Genomic DNA, 16,511 nt, shown 5'->3' with positions numbered 1-16,511 from the left:
GGTTTCCAACATGTGAACTTGAGCCATCCCCCAAAACATCTTTCATGTCATCATTAATTTAAGGGAATATGATTCTGGAAAAGTATGTGCTTGCTGTGTCATAATGCTAGTGCACTGACAGCTTTGTTCTGGCATGCCAGTTTGTTCCGTTTTGTTTTGTCCTGTTTTGAGGAACTGTTTTCAAGGCCCATTCTCAGACATGGTTCTTCTCTTGGCTTCATTTTTCTCAATACTGATGCTGCCCTATTGGTTTCACAGGCTTATAAATGTTAAACATCAAAAATTAGTTTCACTTATTATGGTTGGAAAAGGCTTTAAGAACTCTGGGGTCTGTGCCTCTGAGCAAAGGCTTTATCAGCAAGGCCCAGTCACTGCTTCTTAAAAAAAAGAAAACGGTACTGATTAAAAACCCATATACCTGATTTCCAAAAGGACACCTACCATGCACACATACATTTAATTCATAAAGGGTTTCTGCCCCGAACTCACAATTACTTACTTCGCAAAATCCCATCTTTCATATCCACAGTGATTCGCACCAAGGAGATAAACATGAGAAACTAAACCTCAAACTAAACTATTTATTCAAGAATTCCATCTTGATTACTTCAGTTATTCTTCGCGGGTGTTTAATTAACACGGCATCATTATCTCTCCAATGTCTTTGTCTGACCAGCAAAAACTTTCCAGATGTTTTTCCACTTATACAAGTAAAAGAATAGGGCCCCAATTATTGTTTTTCCTTTTAATCAGAATTCTTTAACCCCACACTAAATAAATTTCTTTTACTAGAACAAAGCATTACACTTGTATGGAAGTAAAAAGAACACGGGAAAAATGTTGAGTATCCTAACAAGTGCTAAAAATAGTATAAATTTCTAAAGCAATCTCATATGTCATGAAGTGTGACAGGAAATAACTCTTAAAATGGAAAATACCTAGCCAGTATTATGCAATTCCCATTTCTAAAATAGCAGTCTGACAAAACAAAACACAGAAACTTAATATTCTCAAAGGAAACACGGATTTCTGAGGCCTCGGAGGCACTACTTCTGTTCCCTCTGACAAGCAGCTTCCTGCGGCTGGGAAAGGAGAGCTCACACGTAGCCGCTGATGAGGCAGACAAGGAGGGAGTGAACATGCAACCCTGGTGGACACAAGGCCACTGCAAGCCCAGCCCTCCCAGCGCATCACTTAGGGAAACTATATCCAATTCCCAATTGACCAGGTTACTGAGAGATTTAATATAGACACATAAAAGATTCTAGAATCCGGTATCTCACTGCAGGCACATTTTAGATCTGATTTGCCAGGTAAAGGTGAAAAGTACAATCAAATAATGTTTTCAAGATCTTGCTGTAACACTTGTCTTGAGCAGGAAAACAATCAGCAGTGACTATTAAAACTAGCAAGTAAAGAACAGTGAGGAGAAGCACATTTACAGAGTCTCAAATCATCTCCCACCTCTCCATGAGATACTCATTAATTATATAGGGCAAAACAGTAACGTTAATAGAGGGGAAACCTGGAGACACCGCCTTACCCAAATAACCAAAGGAACGTAAGCAATAAATTGGACAGACAGATAGCACATGCTTCCTGATATCTGGCACTGAGGAGGACACAGTATCATTTCTGTGATCTTCCTGCCAAAAAAATGCATAACCTGAATCTAATCACGAGGAAGCATCAGACAAACAAAAACTGAGGGGCATCCTACAAGATAGGTGGCCTCTACTCTCCAAAAATACTAAAGTCCTGAGAAACAAAGGCGGACTGAGGAAACATTCCAGATTAAAGAAGACTAAAAAGACATGACCAGAAAAAAGAAAATTTTCTTTTGCTATAAAGGAAATCAGTGACATATTTGGTAAATCTAAATAAGGTACATAAATTAGAAAGAATGGTAAAGCAAAGGTTAACTGTTAACATTTTGCCAATTTTGCAACTTTCTGAAAGTTTGAAATTATTTCAAGATAAAAGATTTTTTTTAAAAAAAATCAAAGTGTTCAACTCTTAAAATTTCAGCATTACTAACTTTACCTAAAAGGAACACAGTGCCTGCAGTAAAGTAAATGCTTCTCTCTGAATTCCCCTGGCCTCTGGTATGGGTGCTAAAAAACAGAAAAAAGACAAAAAGAAAAATAGCCAGCCATGGATGCATCACGGGGAGCCCACATTCTAACGTTATAGACCAGGGCTTGCATTACTCTTTCTTCCTTTAGCAAGGCAAAGATGTGAGGAAACTTAGTGACTGAAGAAGCCACTACAATAACCAACAACTAACACTGAAATCCTACTGAGTTTGTGGTACCATTCAACACACCATCAAATTCACTGCATTCAAATGTAATACCTGAATCTTTCTACTTGGAAAGAGAAAAATAAAACGCTATTATACTCAATGAATGCTATAATCAATGAAATCAAAATATGGTTACTTTAAAGATGAAAAGAGCAATTTTCAAACTGAAAGCACGAGAATATCATAGGCTAGGAGGGATGAATGAATCTTACCAAAAAAAAAAAAAACCCTTTTTAAAAATCTCACATTTTTGAAAGGCCACATAACTGCCATTTTTGCTGCTTCTTACCTAGGTCCCAAACTCAAGCTCACAGCTTCCTAATTTTCTTTAGATTAGCCATTAATAAATGTACATACATATACACAAACATTATAAATGGAAGTATCAATATCTAATGTGACAACTGATTTTAAGGCTTAGGGGGAAAAAAAAGACAACCTGTGAATTCCTAAGCTTTGCTTATGATCTCCTTTTCTCCCCTACATGAAAGCATAAATCCCACAAGATACTTGCGTCCAGCAACCAAAAAGAGAAAACAAACAAGGCAACAAACAGCACCAATGGTAGATGTTTTGACATCAGAGGATGTAAGAGTGGAGTGGTGTTTCCATAGAGGAATTTACTGAAATAGTAATTTCACCAGTCTCAGTTTAAAAAACGTGTTCACCAGCCGGTGAATAAGAAAGATCAGTGCACATGCCAAGAGTTTACACGGGTGACCAATGATGTTCTCTATGTAATTAAACACCATGGAGTAGTTATACTTTAAGAATGAGGCGAAGAAGGTATGGATACATTAAAAAAGAAAGCTTTGATAGAGCTTTCTTCCTAGAAACTAGGACAAAAAAAGACTTACAAAACAACGACAAAAAAAAAACATATGCCAATTATGAGCTCTTTATGTGTGACTTTACCTAGCGATGATACCTGGCAGTCATTCCCAATGGGAGGAATATTCCTCCCAGAGGGTGCAAGTGAGAACCTTCTGATGCCTTGGTACTTGGAAAAAGAATATTCAATATACCTATTAGTTTTATACTATAGACTATAGGTTTAAAAAAAAAGGCTGAAAATTCTTTAGGGTTGAGGGAACTACTTAGAATATGCAGTAAGAAAGCATTCTGGGGAGCAAGGGTTAGGAACACATTGAGAGATGTGACATTAGAACACACAGCTGCCCTCAGGGAGAGTTAAACTGAGTTAAAGATGCAAATGGAAAAAGAAAGCTAGTCTTTTAATCATAACTGGCAAAAAGCTCTCTGAACTCGATGAAATCTAGGGGTTGAATATTAATCGTGGATTATTTCCAGCATAAGATTTAGATCAGAATAATTTAATAACATTAAAGACAAAAATAAAACCCAGCATTTCGAAAGAAAAGGTGGATTCAAGAGGGAAGAAAACGGACAGAAAGGAAAATCTTAGGTCAACTATTTGAATACTGAACTTACTCACGATCACAGAAAGCACATGTGCTCATTTTAGAAGATCCGGAAGCACAGAAGAGTGCCATCAGCTGGGCTGACTCACCTCTCGAGTAGCTAGTTGATTGCTGAGTTCCTCAGCCTTCTCAATGTTCCACTCTTCCACAGCCTGGTCTATGCTCTTCTCGAGGCCCGACTAGAAAGAAAAGAAACCTAACACTTAGAGGCAAGAAAGAAAGGCAAACATTTGCTAGCAAAGACTATGTCACAGGACCACACCAAACACATTACGTACGTAGACTATTTAATTTTCACGATGATCGTATACGGTAGTTGGTACCACTCCCATTTACTGATGAGAAGGTGGTTCAGAGGTACTGAATGACTCAGCCAAGGGTCAGATCACTTCTTGAACTAAGAAAAAAGGAGATGCAAATCCAAACTTCTGTGACCCTAAGGACTACGCTTTCCCTTAGTAACAATATAATGCGAATGATAATAAGTTAGAAATTATGGCATGCTTATTATGTGGTACACCCTGTGCTTAGTACTATAAGAAAGCTCATTTAATCCACATAACAACTCAATGAAGTTATACCGTTATCCTGTTTTGAACATGAGGAAACAGAAGCTTAGAGTCACTAATTTGGCCAAGGTCACAGGGTCTGTAAATGTTAAAGCCACCATCACATGAATCTAGGTTTGCCCAGAGCCTGTATTCTAAACCACCATTTTCCTCTGCCTCTTTTCACTACGGCCTATTCCTGTAACTTGAGACCTTCGTTCAACAGCCCCTCCTAGTCTCTGACGATGGGATGGGTGTTAAGTTGGATATTAAACATGGGAAGAAAGTTATATATAAGAATGATTCTACTGTCCTATGGAAATGTTATTTACTAGTTGAAGATACTTCACGAAATCACAATTAAAATTTTCATGGGATCACCAAACAGACTGTGTAGGATACATCATACTTTATGGAAAGATGCTTCTTAGAGTTAAATAACTGAGTTTCAGCTTATGGAAATAGTTACTAAAGAAAATATAATTTTTTTAAAATAGTCTAATATATGCTTCTTAGAAGAAAATTTTACCCCAACAATGGCTTATCTAGTGTATCTTCCACGTTTTCCGTTAATGGACTTCTCCCTCCTTAGCCTAATAAAAGAAGCCCAGGGAATGTCTCTTCCAGCAGTGTACTGCTTGATTATACCAGTCAACTAAGGGAAACTTTGCTCCCATGTAGCCTTTATTGAAACAAGATTTTTTAAATGCCCACACAGAATCTGCCTAAAACGATTACGGAAACAAAGATCAGCAAGGTTGCCACTGATGTCTGTGTTAAAGTGAAGACTGTTCCTTCTCACGATCCCTCATTCGACAACCCAAGGGCCTGGAGGATGACTAGGCTTCTTTTACTTGCTCCCGACTGGAGCCTGAGACTGGCATTCAATAGCCTCTCAGAGCCTCAGAGCCCAGGCCATGCTGCTCTACCGTCCTTTTCCCATTCTGGTCCTGCGATCATCCACCAGTCTCCAGAAACTTCTCTCTTTTGTACTTCTGCAGAATTCTTCTCCCGATAGTCCAAACAACATCCTGGACTCACTCTTCCAACATCCTTCAGTTTCAGGGCCTGCTAAATAACACCCCACCCCAGAATCTATACTCAAGGCCAGGGATTCTCCAAGTGCGGTCTGTGTACCAGTTCAGGTCCGCGAGTGATGTCAGTCTAGGAACTGAGCTTGTGCCAGTATGCAAATCAATTACATGACTACGCACAGGTCTGTCTAGCTGACTTTTTTTAGGGGAGGAAGGGGATGCGATGGGGACAAGACTTTCTCAAAGGAGGAGGTAGTACACTGAGTTACACTCAGGCACAAGTTCTTTATTTCCTGGAAGCCCAATACTTTGAATACGCTTGCTCTAGGCCATGTAAGAGCTTTACAATCTAGGATTCTCTCTAAACACAAGATTCTGTCCTTCCACTTACCCCCAGTCCTCAGAGCCAGTGAACCTGCCTTGCCCTCATTTGGAACCCCATACTCTGCCACCATCGTATGTATTCTCACAGTCCTTCAGCCCCTTCCTGGAGTCTCCTACCCTGCCTCTCTGGCCTGCAACCCACGATTAACCTTTTCAAACTAGACTCTAGGCCAAAAGTTCTCAAAGTCTGAGTCTGGACCAGCAGCATCAGCACTACTTGAGAACTTGTTAAAAATGCAAATTTGAATCAGAAACCCTGGGGTTGGGGCTCAGAAATTCATTGATTCTAACCAGGCTGAAGTTTGAGAACCACTGACCTAAGCAGTACCTTCGGCAACTAAGCAACTTTCTCCAACATCGCATCTTGTTTCGGTTGTTCCCAACCACTTGTTTCCACTACTTTAACATCTGGGTGTCCCGGCAATGTCAGAGAAAATCAAATGGCTCAATTCACTGGCTTTCCTAGATGCTCTTTTTCAAACTCAGCTGGGTGGGCTCTCAATTCTGCCCTTGAAAGTTCCCACACTCCTTTAAGCAGCTGTTGCACGTCTTTTTCATTTTTCCAAATACCCTCAACGCTACCTCCTTCCTTGTCAGCAGATTGTAACTCTACCCCTGCTTCATGAGAGGCTGAGGTGGTGGGAGAGAGGGAGGAGGATAACCAAGGGTGCGCATGTCCTTTCTATCATCTTCCTCTCACCCGCTTCTCCCTCACTCTGTTCTTCCACCCTTAGTGCCTCCAAGAAAGCAGCACCTCTCTTCCCAAGACTCATTCCCCCTCCTGTGCTCGTCATAATTCCACCTGCTTACATGCTACCCAGAACCCTTCTCTTTAACTTTTCTCCTCGCTCTCTCTCTCTCTCTCCTCCATCTTTCTCTCATCCTATAAATAAGCTTGTCCCCCCGAGTCTGGACCGGGGGCTGGATGAGATGACACAGCTCACCTCCCGCAAGCTCATTTCCTCTGTGTCGGCACTTCACCTCTCGCGAGAGCAGCGTGTCAGCTGTCCCGCGTCGTCTCCCACTCCTCTCTCTTCCTTCCGTCCTCATCACTCCTCTCAAACTGCTCCCTCTACAGTCATAAAGGGTACCACTTGTCCTCCCATCGTCTCTTATGTCAACTACATCCTCATTCTTAAAACTACCTCCCCAAATGTCGATCTTAACTCTCCTCTGATGCCCCTTATCTCCTCCTGTTGTCCCCTAATTACAGTGGTCCTCAAGGCTCTGTGACCGGCCCCCTTTTCTTCTTGCTCTTCCCTCTCCTCAGTGTTATACTCGATCCTAGGGCTTCAATTATTTCTTATGAGCTGCTTTGTATCTCTGAATGATTCAAAACACCTGAACGCTCCGCTGTGCTAAGTAAGACCTGTGTCTCCAGCTACTTGCTAGTTATCTGCATACCGAAGGCCTTGCAGAGGCGGGGACTTCAACGAGGAAAAGCAAGCTCGTCGGTTCCTGCCCTGACTCTCCTTCAGAGGTGACCACCCGCTTAGTCACCCCGGATAGGATCCTCCGTTATATGCAATGCCTCCGCTCCCTGGCACCCATGTTCACCCTGTTTTTGTAGCGTTTCTCATGTCTCCCTGCTGCGCTTCCTGAGGGCCTCATCATCTCTTGTTTGTAAGCTGTAAACCCTCGTCAAACTAGTCTTCTGTTTTCCTAAAGCAGATCCCATGTCATTACCCAGCTCCAAACACTATCACTTCTTTCCTCGTTTTGAATAGCACCCAAATCCCTTCACAACAGGGTCCCCAAATGCTTTCTCAGCCCCAGCTTGGGCAAGGCTGTACTTCCTGTTCTCTGGCCACATTTACCAGCCTCTTCATACTCCCTGTGCCTCTGGATGTGTTTCTCTCTGAAAAATCTTAACCACCCTTGTAAGTCTCATGTCAAATGTTACCTTCTCCATCTCTGCAGGTTCCCTCATGCCTATACACCCGCTGACCCCACTGCACCCTCCCCGACGCCCAGTACCTAACTGCTCCCCGCTTGCTGCTGTGCCTGCACGCCACGTCTCTCTCCAGCACTTTCAGCTCAGCAACCTAACAGCATCCATTCTCAAGTCTATCCTGCTTATTCCACAAAATAGCTCTGTTTGTTTCCCTCTAATTACTTAGGCTTCCTGAGATTATGTAAGACCTGGGTGCTGTACGCCTTTACTCTAGGCCCTAGGATAATGCAGATCTCTTTTTACCACCAATGCCCAGGAATTAAACCAGTGGTCTGCTTATTTAGCAAGGCATTTTGCTGCATCAACCGGCTAGCTTAACTCCCTTTGGTTACCGCAGAGCCACAGCTTACAGTTAATGTCACAAAGTGGAAAACAAGAACATTCCCCTTTTCTGGAAACTTATATGAACTGCTGGGATGACAGGTATAATTTTCACTTAAAAATAAATTAGCTAAAATTACAAATCCCTCTCTCCACCATCAACTAACTCCCATTCCCCCAGCCATCCCAAGCAGCATCTAAGAGTGGAAAGAGTGCTGGACCAGGAGTCAGAGGACACAGTCACAGCACCAGGTAAAGGAGGTACTTAACTCATAAGCCTCAGTTTCTTTAAAGAAAATGAGAGAATCAGCTTGGATGACCAAAATTCTCTCCTAGAAATAAAATCCGAGAATTCCACTTACATGGTCAACTTTGTTTTTAGCTCTTTTGGAAGTTTTTTTTTTATTTCAACAAAGTTTTGCCACGCATGACTGTTTCTTTTTTCCTCCCTTTTCTTTTTTCTTTCTTTCTTTCTTTTTTTTGTTTAGCAATTTATTTAAGTAAAATATAATAGTTCTTTTTGGCTCTGAAAAATTTCTGGTTACATATGCACACCCAAACTCTCTGCTTCTCTAAGAAGATACTAACATTCCAAATATTTTCAAAATGCTCATGTTAAAAAAACAAAACAAACCCTGAGGTAAAACATGTCCATCACCTTAAGACCAAAAATTAGTAACAGTTTACAAAGAACATGGTTGTTGAGGTCGGACCTGGGTTCAAATTATAGCTCCTCTACTTACTGGCCAAGAAACCCTGGGTTTTATTCCTAAACCTCTATAAGGTTGCAGTTATCTCACCTGTAAAATGAGAATAATGCCACATTCTTTGCAAAGTTATGGTAAAGGTAAAAAAAAAAAAAAAAAAAAGTAAAATACCTAGCAAAGTTTTTAGATCATAGAAGTCATTCAATAAATAAGCTATTTACATTATATCTATCAGGATACCATTAAAACAAAAAGAAGGTTCAACTCTATATTACTACAGACCTCATTATAGTTTGTCAAGGGCTCAGACCCAAGTATAAGACCCAAGATTTCAACTTTGAGTCAGTAAGTAGTCTCATGAAATAAGATTTGAGTATTAAAGCTTTCTAAAAGTCTTAAGTTGGAGCCCAGAGTAACCTTTATTGGAATTATCTAGGGCACCTTTCACACCACAGGAGTGGCAGGGAGCACAGAAGCACTGCTGAGACTCGGCAGGGCCTCAGCATGCTCCCAAGACGCCTTCTGGCAGGAATCAAAATTTAGCTTAAGATACACCTCAATACAGACAAACTTAGGGATGGCAATTTGATCCCAGATGGAAAATCATCTAAGGCCAGTGTCTGACAGGTTCCCATGAGGCAGTAAGTAAGCTCTAATTAACAGTTTTGTAGCAGATGTCAAGGCAGTACTATAAATATCTAAGAAATTCAGGGGTATTAGGTTTAACATTACGGACTAACCATCCATATGTGTGTAGTAAAATCTCTTTTAACATACCGATTAAAGCTCTTCAAGTCAAACTGTAACAATATATTTCTACAGAAATTTTGCTACTAAATATTTATTCAGATAATATATTCAATTTTCAAACCTTAATACAAATGAAGTGTCCACTCAAGTTTGCTGTTCTAGGATTAGACCTAAATACTTAGGGAAAAAAATTAGGTAATCTCTCCATAAAGGAGGAAGAAAAAAAGAACTAAGAATTAAGTGCTACTACTTTTACATAAAAATCACGCCTACCTAAATTATTTGAATCAGGTAAGTGAAAAAACTAAGTTGGACTGTTACTTCAGAAAAATCTAGATTTGGGACTATTTTACTTTTCGACCTGCTCTGTTTTCTTAGACAAATCATGCTAAGCCTTCAGGTTCTTCATCTGTACTGTGAGAATAATACTGGCCATACTCCCCACCCGACGGGGATCACATAAGGATGACGAGAGAATGGTTTGGACCTGATCCCAGGGGAACAACATGGTACCTCTACACCCCACCATCCACCCTACCCACCCGACACCCGCCCACTCGAGGCAACCAGCCTGTGATCTTTGTATTGGCGCTCCGTGTAAGATGCTAGTAAGAAAGAGTATTCTGCTAAAAAAATAAGTTTGAAAAAAGCCATACTATACAATAGCAGCTTCCTCTCATAAACAACTAAAAATTATCAAAAACAACTAAAAATTATCAAAGACATTGGGCAGTTACTCTCAAAATTATTAAAAGTACCTCTGGTTTTTCTTGCCAAAAAGTATCCGTTAAGTATACATAAAACTACTTTCAAAAATGACTGCTGACTAATCAAATTGATTCAACTAAAGAATACTTGAGACATTTATAATGAAATTAATGAGTAAAATTTATTCTAAAGAAATTCCCACATAGACACAAAATAATTGTTATGATTACAGAATTATTGATAAGTGCCAGAACTGCTGCCAGAAACACAATTATAGCTGTATTTAATAAAAGAACACTTTAAAACAGCTTTGGATATTAGGAAGATTACATTTTAAAAATGTAAGTCTCTGCACTGTCAGGGAAGCAGGCAACAGCAGTGTTGTAAATACACATCCTCGGCTGAGCAACAGTTTTGGCTTGGCAGTGAGGAAAGAAAGAAAGAGAGAAAGAGGGGAGGGGAGAGGAGGGGAGGGGAGGGGAGGGGAGGGGAGGGGAAAAGAAGGAAAAGAATAAACAAGAAAAAGGACTACACAATAGATGTAAGAAGTCTGTTTTGTTTTACCATTCTTGAGAGTTGAGTGATTGAGTGAAAAGAGACTAGAAAGGGTCTCTGAGATATGGGAACAGATCAGCCTCTGCTCCAGAGAAGTAAAATAATGGACTAGAAATCCATGCTAGTTTTGTCCATACTGCATCATGGATTTTCATGATCCTCTCTAGATTTCTTGGGCAGTGCTATTATCTGCTGAACTTACATTTATTCTTAGCATTTATCTTGGTGCCCCCAGTGTAGACATTCTTTAATGTCTATTTACTCTATTGGATTCACAGTAGAGACTTTAGCATGACAGCAAAAGGGGCGCATGCGAAACAGTGATCCCAAACCAAAGAATGAGTGTGAACCTGCTGGCATGCAATTAAGCTGAACTACCAAGAGAATATGAGATAATCCGGCTTCACCCAATCCTTCCTTTCCTCTTATGCTTGCACTTACTTAGAGAATATTAAGTGCTGGCAACATCCCGGGCAGATACAAGCCTGGCCAGGGTCAGTTTCCTTGTCTGGGTTATGCCATGACTTTCTTAGGCAGATGTCATTCATACAGAGGAATGCCTACCATTAGGGAGAGCCAAACTTATAAAACAGATCAATAGGTGATTATAAAAGGATTTAGAGCGGTCTTCCTACTTGAACAGAAATTCCTTTGTAAAATATTTGACTTATAATTCTTTCTAGAATTTGTCTAATGTACAATGAGAAACTGAACACTAGTTCCTAAAACTGAATTGTTTAAAAGATTTTGCACATAGAATCCCAGTATCCTTGATTAAAGTTACTCTTCACAAATTCCAAATTTTAGACAAAGAATAAGTTGGCCTTATCTTGCCAGTATCAAGAAGGTACAATTTCATATATGTAGGGAAATAAAAATATTCTAATACAGATAGATTGTAAAAAAAATGCCTTCAAAATTTCTACTTTTTAGAAAGGCTAAAATCTGAATTTCATAGCTTTAACTTCACTAAGAAACAATTCAGACATGCTAAAGTCCATACAGTTATGAGAAAACACAACAAACACTGTAAACAGTTGAGGATCAAAGACCACCTAATTCACAAATAAAACTTTAAAAAATATTTCCTATGAGAACCAACATTTAACCATTTCTTCCCTCAAAAGAACAATCCAGTCAGAGGTTGCGACTCTAAAGCAGGTGGGCCAGAAATGGTCCGTGGAGCACCGCCATCAGCAGAAGCCTCCCCCCTCAGGCTGTGGAACAGGTCTGGTGCAGGCAAGAGCATCCTCCTCACAAGATCCCTCCTCCCAGCCCAGAATCACAGGAGTCAAGAGCACAGCAATCACACTTGAAAATGCTTACCAGCCCCTTGGGCAGTGAAGCTGGAGAACTGAGAATGGTGCAGTAAAGCCTGGGTTTTAGTTTCACCTCTACCAGTGCCCTTTCTTTTTAAGAAATTTAGCATTTCTGCACCTGCTTGAACATTTGGAAAAAGGCGATTGCTCGATAGCTCTAATTATTTGCAGCAGAAGGTGATCCTGGTTCCAATCCCCCAGTGTTCTAGGGATTAGGTGACAGAAATTCTTGGCAAACTTGGAATCAAAAGGTTCGCATGTAAAACTCTGTTGTGTCCGTTTCTTAATGCATGTGCCCTCAATGAGGCAATTGCACCCAATGACGGGTTTAAAAATCAGAAGTTTTTCATAAGAAACACTGATTAACCAGAAAATGGTAATCATCTCTATACACAGTAGAGTACACAGCAATGATCCTGTCTATACATGCAGGACACAATATCCTTGGGCTTCAACCAGCAGGCCTCTGTGCCTCTATCCCTATGGCCCAGAGCTCAATTTTCATGCTCCTGGAGTCTGTCAACATTCTCCTATGTGAATGTATAAGTTATTCATTCATTCAAGCCTCTACTAAATATTAACACCATGTATAGACTGACAACTACCAAGCATGCATCTCAAGCTCAGACTCTCCTCGAAGCTCCTGCCTCATTTTACCAACAGTCTACTCTATTCCTGCTTGCTGATATTACCCATGCCCCAGAATTAACTTTGGAGAGACCCCACTCTAAATCTTCTCCCCTCCAAAGCTTTCCCATCTTTGTAATTCACATGGCTATTCACACCATTGCTTAAGTAACACCCTGAATGGTTCTCTCCCTGTCCTCATAAACCTAAATCTCCCCACCACCTCATAAGCAATCAGGAGGCAAATACTGTTGATCCTACTTCTACAGTGTACCTCAACTCTATCCACTTTTCTATCTTCAGCAGCAGCACCATTCTTGTTCAAGCCGCCACCATCGCATGCCTAGAAGAGTCTCTTAACTGTCCTCTTCTCATCTGCTTTTGCCGCCCCAAGGTCCATCTTCCACGTAAGATGCAATCTTTTCAAACATAACTTAGATCGCATCACTCCCTTAACTTAAAACCCTTGAACGGCTCTCAACTGCATTGTGACTAAAACCCAATTCCTTACCTTGTCCTCTAAGGTCCTACAGAGTTTGGTCCCTGCCTGCCTGCCTCTCCAATCTTACCTTGGGCCACCCACCCTCCTCCTCACTGACCCCATCCAGCCAGGCTGATCTTCTTACGGCAACTCAAATGTTCTACAATGACTCTTCCACCCCTAGGATCTTTATACCCAGGTTATCACCTCTACACTAGCATTCCTTCTACAGATGGTTCCTTCCCATCCTTCGGTCTTAGCGAGACGGCACCCTCTAAGAAAGGCCTTCCCTGACCACTCAGCTAAAGTGGGGCTTCCATTTTAACTTCTTCACAATACCCTGTTCGTTTCTTTCTTAACAGCTTTTTTTAACAATTTGTAACTATATATTTACTTGTTTATCTAGCACACATTAACTTCTTCACTGAATGAATTAATGAGGAGAAACACCTTAGGCAAGGTTAATTACAAATATTTTCCACTGGCTAATATAAGATGCAATAAAAAAGATCTTACCTTTTCAATTTTTTTCCTTTTAACAGGGGGGTCAAACCTATCGTTGACTCCAAAATACTGAGTAAGCTCCTTCCACTGGGTTTCACTTGAGGACTGTTCACTGTAAGAAGAGAGACAATAACTTATGTTCTACACAAAATGTACTCATTTTTACATTTACTGTTTTTAATTGGTTACTACAATTATATTACATCTACTAGTTCTTATGTTTCAGAGGTAAGTAGTTCAACTACTTGTACAAGTTCTACAATACTATCTAGGACAGACAGATATTTTAAATTCCACCTACCTTTGAGATTCTTCTTCATTCTTCAATTTACCTGAAAAAGAATTCACAGTGTCAATACCTAAGTATTCGGTTATTTCAAAATTATGGTTATTAAAAATTGTTGAGCTCAATTGGCCACAATTTAATATTAGCACTATTGACAATTAACCTAAATTAAAACACCTTTTCTGGAGCGCTTTCTTTTTTTCTTTCTGGATCTTGAAGTTGAGGTTTTCTGTGCAGAATGTTTTGTATGCAGTTCTTGAAATTTCTACATAAAAGTAAAAAAAAAAAAAGAAAGAGAAGCAAATATGTTTTGAAGCAAAGCATACATCTGAAAAATAACATGTTCAGTAATAAAAAACTATAACATTTATAAAAATACAAATTTAATGAAACTAGTTCAGTTCTTCTTGAGATACTCTATTGTCTGAGATTCACAACCTGAGTTTTTATCTTCATTTATTTCCAAATAAGTCAATCTGATAATCTGAGGGTAAAACTCAATGGCTCATAGACAACAAAGAGATGAAGACTGAAACTCCTCATGTATTATGTTAGGCCAAGTAGCTAATCCTACTAACTGGTTTTTTTTCCTTCCTCTTTTTATGAAAAACAAAACAAAAATGAACATAAGTATCTGAGTGGCCAGTGAATTGGCCACAGACCCACAGAGTAATAAAATTATTCTGAGTCAATCTTCCCTACCCATTTACCTCCCAAGAACATATACATTCTGACCACGGCAGAGACACGCACAGGACCATGCACGAACACACAGGTACAGGTTTTAGTAAGTACACATCAGAGAAAACCTACATTCCACATATTTATGGGAATTCCAGAGGGACACTCTTCATATGCATTTACATTTGCCTCTGCTTCAGTTTTTGGTCCATCTGTAGGGATATCCGAGACCTCTGTGTTTGTAATGGTCCCATCTTCTTTACCTTCCTGTAAGTTAAGTTCAGAGCTCTCTACTGTGGCTTCATCATCAGAATTCAACTCAACATCACTTTCATTTAGGCCAGGAGGTAGCAGCCCACTCCACATCTTTTCTGCTAAAGGGAAAAAAATGAATTAAGACATATAAAGTAGACATGGAAGGAATTTTAAAACCATTAAAAGATACCCCAGGAACCTAATAATTATACCAATGGTTTGGGAAAAGTCTCAACTTTTTTAAAAAATTGGTATAAAGTGGGATGTACCCTCCATATTAAGATAATTTAAATATTCCGCTTGTATAAATTTTTTAAAAGTGTATTTTCAGCAAGTTTGTTGCAAGACACACCTACAGATGAATGACAACAACAACAGAACCTCGATTCTCTAATATATGGATAATCTTGTCCAAAGAAAAGAGGAAATTCAGTAAAACCATTCACTGCTCAAGAATGTTAAGAGCCTAACAATATACACCACAGGTAACTTAAGAATTATAATACTATATTTCAAGCTGTAACAGTTAGAGAAGAAAATAAAATTGGATGTTTCGCCTGTATTTGAACGTACAAAACTTCAGGGGACTTATTACCTACAGAGTAGGGAAAGTATTACTCAAAGGAAAAATTTTAAGCTATGCAGGTAGTCTGAGAAAAGTATGGTGGTAAAAAGGATGTCCTAGTTTTACATTTTATACTGCTTGCTAAAGTAATACTAAATGGAGTATAATCCTAACAATTTAACAAAAACATACAGCTTTTTAAAATAATACTGTATTTGGGAAACAAGATAAAGTTCAGGGTAATTCTTATCATTAGTTATACAGCCCATTGGTAGAGAGAACCATTAACTATTGCTAAGTCTAATAAAAATGATTTTTAAAAATTGAGTTTGTAATCATTTGCTAAAATTATAATTGAGTACATTTTCACTATTAATCTCCATGACACAGTCTATTTTAGCATATGTAATGAGCCAAAACCAGTTCATTCAAGAGAGGCCTAGAATAGAGAAGTTGGCTGTACTGCTCAAAATCAAGATATACTATCAACTTAAAGGAATAAAATAGAAGGATGGAAATCTTTTTTGCTAACCTTTCTGCCCCCTATTGCGTTAACCTAGTAAGAAAACCACCACCAGCATTGTCTCTGAGAGAAAGTATCGCGGGATTTTGCATTCCTCTGAATCATGGATGCCTGATAACTTTTAAGGACCTCCTCCCAAGTCCAAAGAATCAGCTCTCACTTTGCACAGTTTGGGTCCAGCCTCATAGTTGCTGGCTCTCTGAAACATCCTCACCAAAACATTCTCTTGGCTTTTTAAGAGGAAGGGTTCTAACATCTAATTACTCCAACTGTAATCCTGACTCCACCATATATTAGCGGTATGAGGAAATCATTTTTAACACCTCTGACCCTCAGTTTTTTCATCTGTTTTACAGGAATAACCGTATTGCACACAGGGTTATTCTGAGGACGAAACGAGATAAGCTATTGAAACACTCAACACAGTGTTTAGGAGGTTCTGGGGACTTGATCAATGCAAAGTTCTTTTTGCCATTATTATTATTACTTCTGTGGCCATGCACTGCATTTTTATCATTTCTATCATGGGTGGCAGCATCCACAAGGTAGCTTTGAAGTTTCT

General features: G+C 39.5%; 1 protein-coding gene across 11 annotated transcripts in view; it reads right to left on the bottom strand.

The window, feature by feature from the left end:
* FAM204A (family with sequence similarity 204 member A) overlaps positions 1-16,511 on the bottom strand; it is a 246,726-nt gene that overhangs the window by 225,552 nt on the left and 4,663 nt on the right. For 8 of the 11 annotated variants that reach the window (XM_067024559.1, XM_067024564.1, XM_067024563.1 and 5 more), the window contains exons 2-6: positions 14,739-14,980; positions 14,103-14,190; positions 13,941-13,971; positions 13,652-13,751; positions 3,837-3,926 (exon numbers count right to left, since the gene is read on the bottom strand). In XM_067024559.1, coding sequence (XP_066880660.1) covers positions 3,837-3,926; positions 13,652-13,751; positions 13,941-13,971; positions 14,103-14,190; positions 14,739-14,972 — 543 coding nt within the window. In that variant the 5' untranslated portion in view covers positions 14,973-14,980. The remainder of the gene's footprint in view (positions 1-3,836; positions 3,927-13,651; positions 13,752-13,940; positions 13,972-14,102; positions 14,191-14,738; positions 14,981-16,511) is intronic. The other 3 variants (XM_067024560.1, XM_059052490.2, XM_067024562.1) reach the window with 1 other exon arrangement.

Source organism: Kogia breviceps, chromosome 2 (assembly GCF_026419965.1).
Source record: "Kogia breviceps isolate mKogBre1 chromosome 2, mKogBre1 haplotype 1, whole genome shotgun sequence".
NCBI lineage: Eukaryota > Metazoa > Chordata > Mammalia > Artiodactyla > Physeteridae > Kogia > Kogia breviceps.
Note: the sequence above shows the minus strand (reverse complement) of the source record. Positions and strands in the feature narration are given on the sequence as shown.